Raw genomic sequence first — 7646 nt, 5'->3', positions numbered from 1 at the left:
ATAATTTCTAAGAGAGTTACTGACACACTCAGACACTGAAGGGAATCAATGCAAGTCATGCTGCTCATGTCCTCAAAGGAAGTTTGGCACAGCTCTACTCACAAAACAAAGCTGAGTGATGATCACACATGCCTTATATTGGTTTTTCTCAATTCCCTTCTAGTCTCCCTTTTAAGCTCCTGGCATCTGTCCACAAATGCCCATATGACTATTGAAAAAGTGCCAGCCCTAGCTGCTGAAGGAGATGACATCTTTTTTCATGTCAATGATCTGCCAGAGAATACTACAACCATAGCCTGGTTCAAAGGTCTAAGAAATACGACACAAGGAATTGGAGCATATGCACCGCTCTTAAATTTGAGTAGGCCAGGTCCTATGTACAGTGGCAGAGAGACAATATATCACAATGGATCCCTGCTGATAAAAAATGTCAACCCGAAGGACACCGGATTCTATACCCTACGAACTTATAATAATCATGGAACTAGGACATCAATAACATCCGAGTACCTCAAAGTGCACGGTAAGTGATTCACTGTGAACTCTGTGAGCTAGGTGAGGTTCATTTTACTGGACACATACAGAAGAGTGGTCTGTGCCTAACTTCCCTATTCACTGTGTCCCTGTGTTGGGGTTTGAGCATTTGGCTCAGTATACAAATGATGTACAATAATAGCAATAGATCAGAATGCTTCATTTGACTTTATCTTGTACACAGGTGGATGCATGGTGGGTAACATAGCCAAGGATATCAGGCTCTGTATAGACTCTAGGGATTCTTACCAGGAATGTTTCCTTGAGAAAAACTCTGAGGGAATCAATGTTGTACTTGGTTGTGGAAAACATGGGATCCTCATAGAGGTGTGAACACTAGCATGCTCTGCCTTCAGACTTCTGTCTCAGACACAACTTCAAGTGTCCATGAGAAGCATTTTATTAGTGTTTTGAATTCCTGATGGCAGAGGGCAGCAGTGTTCCCAAGTATGTAAAGTGTTGTGATGTGTGGAACTAGACAGTGTATTCTCCTGAGAACCTTGGTTGGGCTATATTCCTTGGCCAACTTCTTCAGAGAGTCAGCATGGAAATCATAGGTCAACAGCTGTCTAGGTCATTAACTAACTGTCTTGTTAGGCATATGAGATTTCACATTAGAGCCATGGTTCCTAAGGAGGAGGACTGAGAACACAGATTGTCCTGAAAAGTGTTTGTCTCCTGGGTCCAGCTTGGGGAATTCTCTTGGGAAATGGCTATTTTCGAGACAGGAGCTACAGTTCTGCCAGTGATCACCAGAAATGTCATCAAGACACACAGTGAACTGGCAGAAAAGTATGTACCCAAACCAAGAACTTACGTTGTAGTCCTGTTTCATCCCTGCTCGTACAGACCTGGAAATCATGGTCACAGCATTCTTAGACCTACTGACTGCTTAATGTGTCTGCTACATTGCCAGGAGACCATGTTCTGTTTTTCACTTTTTGTATTTCCTTTGGGAAATTCATGGTATCCAAGGGGAATCAACTATATAGAGGTCCAAGGCCTCTCAGAAAGACCATGGAGCACAGGGGCAGACCCATTATACAGTTCAACAAACAGAGGATGTGGGAACATGGTCTTGACAATTTTGCACAGGATGAAGGATCTCAGAGCCTTTTTCTGGAGTCAGGCCATCTCCTCCCATACACCCAAGATGTGAGATTCTTGACAAATCTTGGGCCTTTGACCTCGGTCAGAACCCAGTCTGATGGTGACTCTAGTAAGAACAATTTTGTTCTTTTCCCCACACATCACTCACTTGGTACCTTTGTACTTCAAGGGCAGTTTTGTTCTCTTCCTGCTGGGAGCAAATTCCATGTTTCCAGAGCAATGAAAACACAGGGAAGACTGGGTACTCCGCCAGGTTTCTTTGCCACACAGTTGCGCAGATTTTCCCTTTTTTGGTGCTGACAAGCCTAGGCCAGGACACAGGAGTATGCAGTTCTAGGGCCAGCTTCTATTATCTCATGTTACAGGAATGGTCCTTGCCCTCGATTCTCACTCTGTTCTAGAGGAGAGAAACATAAGGAGAGAATGGGAAAAGAACATGGGGTAGCACTGAAAGCCATGCTTTGAACACAGACCCACCCTCAGCCCAAGGGAATATCGGAGATGCTCTTTCCTGGGAAGAGGCTCAACTCATATGGGATATGGGGAAAGGGCAGCAGAGTTTAGGAGCTGAGCTGGAGCAGAAGTACCTCAGAGGGATGACAGATAAGTCTATGTAGATAATGAAGGCTTCCTCTGTACTCCTCTTCAAAGGTGTACCACATCACAGGTCACAGATGAGGAGACCAGGACTTGAAAGTGTTTGAGAGGAGAGTACTGACATATTATCTGGGGTTCCCTGAGTGGCACAAGGAAATGAAAGCAATGCCAGTGTTTGTAAGGGGAAGATACAGAGTGGGAGAGAGGTTCAGGATTATGATGCTCTCATTGAATGTTAAAAAGTAAGGGAGGGTGCTACCTTACTCTTGCACAAAGTTAGTAAACATGACCACAATATTCTGAAGACTGGTGCTCTCAGCTTGATTGCCAAAAAAATCAAGCTGGTGTGGATCACTGACATGGTTCCCTGGATATAAGTCTTTGCTTCATTGTCTGGCAAGCTGAGACCAATGAACAGAAGTCCTTTGACTGCCACTTAAGTACTGTGTCCTGACCCTCCCCCCATGACAAGCCCTTTCACTACTCACACAGTAGTATAACCTGTAAACAAGTGTGAAAAATTAAAGCAAACGGAATTACTAATACTGTATTCCTAACCTTTGAGTTTCTTAAAGTCCATATCTATATAGGGTTCTGAGACATCATTCACTCATTCTATTTCCCCATGAATCTGAGTTTTTTTCTAGGCATCATTTTTTTTTAAATTTAAAAAAAATAGAAGAAATAGAAGAAAATTTATGATGTCTCAGTTTGAGTGGACCTGAAGTAAAGAAAGCTAGAAGGGAAATTCAGATGTTGACTGCAACCTCAAGAGGAATAGAACAACAAAAGTAGGAGTGTGGACAGAGAGTCTGTAAAGGAAGAGGTTGGACAGCCATCACCCCAACACCAATCCACTTTATATGAGATCAGGGATCAAAGCACTGCTTTCAAGTCCTTGTGCCACTCAGAGCAGGGCAGTAAGCCGGAGCACTGATGACAACTGGAGAGAGACATATAGTGGAAATGACAAGTGGGAACACTGAGAATATGAAGGTCATGTGCTGACATCCACCAAGTAGAATAGGAAGACAGTCAACAACAAAATTAGGCTGAGCAATAGACACAGCTGCTCAGGACACAGGGCCTCTTTCTAGTTAAATACTAAAGGCTCAACTTAGGAGGATCTCTGTCTTCCCTTCTAGCTTTCGTTTGGAAGTGTGGGCGCCTTGGTACCTCTTCACAGTTCACCATTGAATCAGTGCCACCCAGCGTTGTTGAAGGGAGAAATGTTCTTCTACTTGTTCGTAACCCCCCAGAAAATATTGTAGAGTTTGTCTGGTTCAAAGGAGTGGTTGACTTCAAGAACATTTTGGGTATCCGAAATATAGCAGACAGGAAACCAACTGTATGGGGACCTGCATACAGTGGTAGGGAGAGGCTGTACAGTGATGGATCCCTGCTGCTTCATGGTGTCAATCAGAAAGACCGTGGATTGTACACACTACGAATCCTGAGAGCAGATACAGGAAACGAAGAGGCACTAGTGCAACTCCAGGTGGAGAGTAAGTGATTCTCTTAGATTGTTCGGTGCTGGGTGGGGCTTAGACACACATGGCCTAGCCTCCCTTCCGTTTGCACTGTCTTCCCAGGTGGAAGTTTGAGGACTTAGTGTAGGACACCCATACAGACAAATTACTGTAGATCAGCTTTAGTTTTATGACTCCACCTGCAAAAAGAAAAAACCTGGAAAGTGAAAATTTTGGGGCCTGTTGAGTTCAGGGCAGGCGTCATCTCAACCCCATGTCTAGGAGTGTGTGTAGTATTTTATTGAAGGCGGTGAGGGAAAAGCTATGTAGACACCCAAGGGGGACAGTTCCATGTAGAGGATCTGACACTTTCAGGGGCACTTTTGGAAAGGAGGAGGTCATGTTTGTGCCCTTCATTAAGGGGCATAGACATATACCCACCTGCAAATATAGGCTGATTGATGAATCCATCTGCTCAAGCACAGTGATGACTTTTTTCTCTTTTCCCTCCCAGCTTACCTTTCTGTGTCCTGTAATCCTCTCACTTCTTCCCAACTCATGATCCAGCCATTGCCTCAGTATCCTGCTGAAGGTGAAAGCATATTTCTTCAAGTTCATAATCTTCCAGAAGACGCGAATGCCTTTTTCTGGTACAAATCAAAGAATAGGACGCCAGTCCTTAGAATTGTAGAATATGTCAGAACCATGCATTCTGTCACTTGGGGACTTGCACACAAAAGAAGAGGAATGGTGTACTTTAATGGATCTCTGGTGCTCCACAATGTCACTGAGAAAGATGCAGGAATGTACACACTAGAAGTTTTAAACAAAAATTTCGATATTCAAAAAGCATATGTGGAATTTTCTTTAAAGAGTAAGTGATTCTCTATGGTCTCCAACTGCGGGGTGTGGCTTGTGCTAACTTCATACACTGAACTGTCAGGACTGGGCTGTGCCTCCTCTTCCACCACTGCATTGTGTCTCCCACTAGAGTTTGGGTCCCTACTGCAGGACACACATCCTTTAGACAAACTGTAATAGATCAGAACACCTCCCCTACAGAGAGGAGGACATGCACTGGGTAAATTCGGTCCCAGGACGTCAGTTCCAACCCAGACACTTGGATCTCTCATCTTGCACATGTCCCCAGAAAGACTTCATGGGAGTCAGGCATGGGGTCCTCACAGAGAGCACCATGAATCCCTGATTCTAAAACTTTGCCCGGGATTGGATACAGTATGATATTGGGGAGTTTTTTTTTTGTAACTGTTTGTTTAGATTTTCTGTCAGAGACAACATGAAATGTGACTTTACTGATTGTATGAGTCATGGGACTGACTACCCCATAGAGTATCGAATCAACTGTATATTACCATGACAGCTGTAGTTAGGTAGGTCACCAGTGCACCTCCTTCTCCTGAGGCTCAGTAGACAAGTATCTGGTCCATGAAAAGTTAAGGCACTAAGAAAAGAAACAAAGAAGGAAGTTACTCCAGATTCCTCCTTCACTTCAGGGGCCCAGCCTAGGGAATTTCTTTCTGCAGGTAAATAGAACAGATGTTGATGATATGAGGAGTTCCCCATTCCAAGGTCAGACCATGACTTGTAACTAAGCTTAGCTCACAGACATGGTCATGTTCACGCACTGTGTGTCCTATTATGGGGAAATGGAGATATAGGAAACAGTTCTTGAATCAGGCAATACAGTCCCTGGGTGGCAGATTAAAAGCACAAAATATGTCTATAATCACAGTACAAAAATTTTTCCTCTGGTAGCTTTATAAATATGAACTAAAGAGGGCCTGGTTGAACTCTCTGGACGACTCCCATTTAGTATTCTCCTCTGTTTCTTCACAGAGAATGTGACACAGCCCTTTGTGCAAATCACCAACACCACAGTCGCAGAACGTAGATCTGTGATCTTCACTTGCATTTCACCCGACACTGATGTCTCCATCCGTTGGATCTTCAATAAGGAGAATCTGCAGCTCACAGAGAAGATGACTCTGTCCCCAACAAAGTGTGGACTCAGAATAGATCCTGTCAGTAGCACGGATGCTGGAGAGTATCAGTGTGAGGTCTCCAACCGATTCAGTTCGAAGACCAGTCTCCCAGTCTCCTGGCCGTGATGAATGAGTGGCCTCTCCTCTCATCCTACATCAGGGTGGGGGCATTCATTTACCAATGGAGTACAAAATGGAGAAGAGTTATGTGGTGAAAATGATTAGTTTCTTACTATTCAGGTTCAGCCAGCCTGGTGACTCACCTCTATAATCGTGGGATACACGTGTATACAGGGGAAGGCCAAGAATTAAAGTGAGGTTGTCTTAAAAGGAAAATAAACACATTAATATAGGAAACAAAAATTCAAAGGCCTGAAGAGCTTAGATTGCTGTTGAAATATACATATATTCCCTCAAAATTCATGGGAACTAATTTCAGGAATCCTCAAGTTTTTGTATGCTCTGAGTCTGCTGTGAAAATGGTGCCCCGTTTTCATTGGGAAAAATATCTCGTATGCTCAAATACATTCCCTGTTTACCTAATTTACCCAAGCCCAATGCTGCCTGAAGTGAGGAAGAATGACAGTCCTCCACTTGAAGTGAGGAAGAGTGACAGGAGAAGGGTCTGCCCGTGTTTCACTGTGGACATGGCTGGTTTCTAAACAGCTTTGATTCCGTCTGCTTGATGTACAGATGTAAAATCCTTCATGTGAGTGCAGCTCATACAGTTTTCACCCTGAAATTATCATTCACGGTAGGACCTTGAGTCTTTTTCTTGTTAGCACGCCTCTCTTTCCCTTTTTATTCTTCTCTATATATTACATACTGATCGCAGTTTTCCTCCCTTATCCCTAAATCCTACTTACTCTCTACCTCAGGCCCACTCATCTTCTGTTTCCCTTCAAAAACAAGCAGGCCTCCCAGGGATACCTACAGCACATAACTCTGTAAGTTATGTAAGAATTGCCACCATCCTTCGTATTAGAGCTGGGAGAGACAACTGAGTAGAAAGAAATGGGTCCAGAGGGCAGGCAAAAGAGTCATACCCATCTACATTACTACAACTTATATGCTGATACCCTCGCTCAAACCCAGACACAGTCTAGGATTATAACTTCAGTCTCTCAATCCTCTATAAACCCTGATTAATTGTTTATGTGTTCCATGCTTTCATGGTGTCTTTGACACCTTTGTTTCCTATAAACCATGCTTTCCCATTTCTGTGGGGTTGCCCGGTGTTTCCATGTTTGACTATATTTCTCAGCATCTGTTCTCAGCCATTCATTGCTGGCTGATGCTGCTCTAATAACTATTAGGCTGTGCAGTTATCTACTAGTGTAACAGAATATCTTTATTAACAATTTTATTGAAATGTTTTTACATGCATCTTTGTGATTTTTTTCTGAATTTCTGGGTTTTCAAGCCTCTGCTTTCTGACCATCCAGGCAGTGTCAGGTCTGAGCTCCCTTTCATGGAGAAGGCTTTAATTTTGACCAGCTATTGGTTGGTCAATTCCACAACTTCTTTTCCACCATTATCCCCAGTATATATTTCAGGAAGGACAGAATGCAGGTTGAATATTTTGTGGCTGGATTAGTGTCCCAGTCCCACTACTTGAATTCTTTTGTGGTTGTAGAAATGACTGGTTCAGGATACCTATCCCTCACTACTAGGAGTCTTTATTAATGTTTCTTTTGTAGATTCCAGGGAGTTTCCATTGTAGTAGGTTTCCACATTGCTCCCCAAATACCACACTGTTCCAGTTATTACTTCAAATACTCTCTTCTTTCATCCCATCTTCCCCTATATAGCCATAAAATCATTTCTATTCTTCCCAGTGTGTTACATGGGTCCAATATGAGTCTTCTTTGTTACTTAGCTTCCCTATGCATGTGACAAAGTAGGACATATAATGGGTTGTGTGCAATAGTAG

The 7646-nt window shown here is 43.2% G+C and overlaps 1 protein-coding gene across 1 annotated transcript; it reads left to right on the top strand.

Annotated features, from left to right (window-relative positions):
* The first annotated feature begins 204 nt into the window (after positions 1-204).
* Positions 205-5839, top strand: LOC142855386 (pregnancy-specific glycoprotein 22-like). Its single transcript, XM_075981913.1, has 4 exons — positions 205-523; positions 3387-3746; positions 4225-4584; positions 5568-5839. Exons 1-4 carry the CDS (start codon positions 205-207, stop codon positions 5837-5839), a joined length of 1311 nt encoding a protein of 436 aa, XP_075838028.1.
* Positions 5840-7646: the final 1807 nt, after the last annotated feature.

Source organism: Microtus pennsylvanicus, chromosome 1 (genome assembly GCF_037038515.1).
Source record: "Microtus pennsylvanicus isolate mMicPen1 chromosome 1, mMicPen1.hap1, whole genome shotgun sequence".
Lineage (NCBI taxonomy): Eukaryota > Metazoa > Chordata > Mammalia > Rodentia > Cricetidae > Microtus > Microtus pennsylvanicus.
Note: the sequence above shows the minus strand (reverse complement) of the source record. Positions and strands in the feature narration are given on the sequence as shown.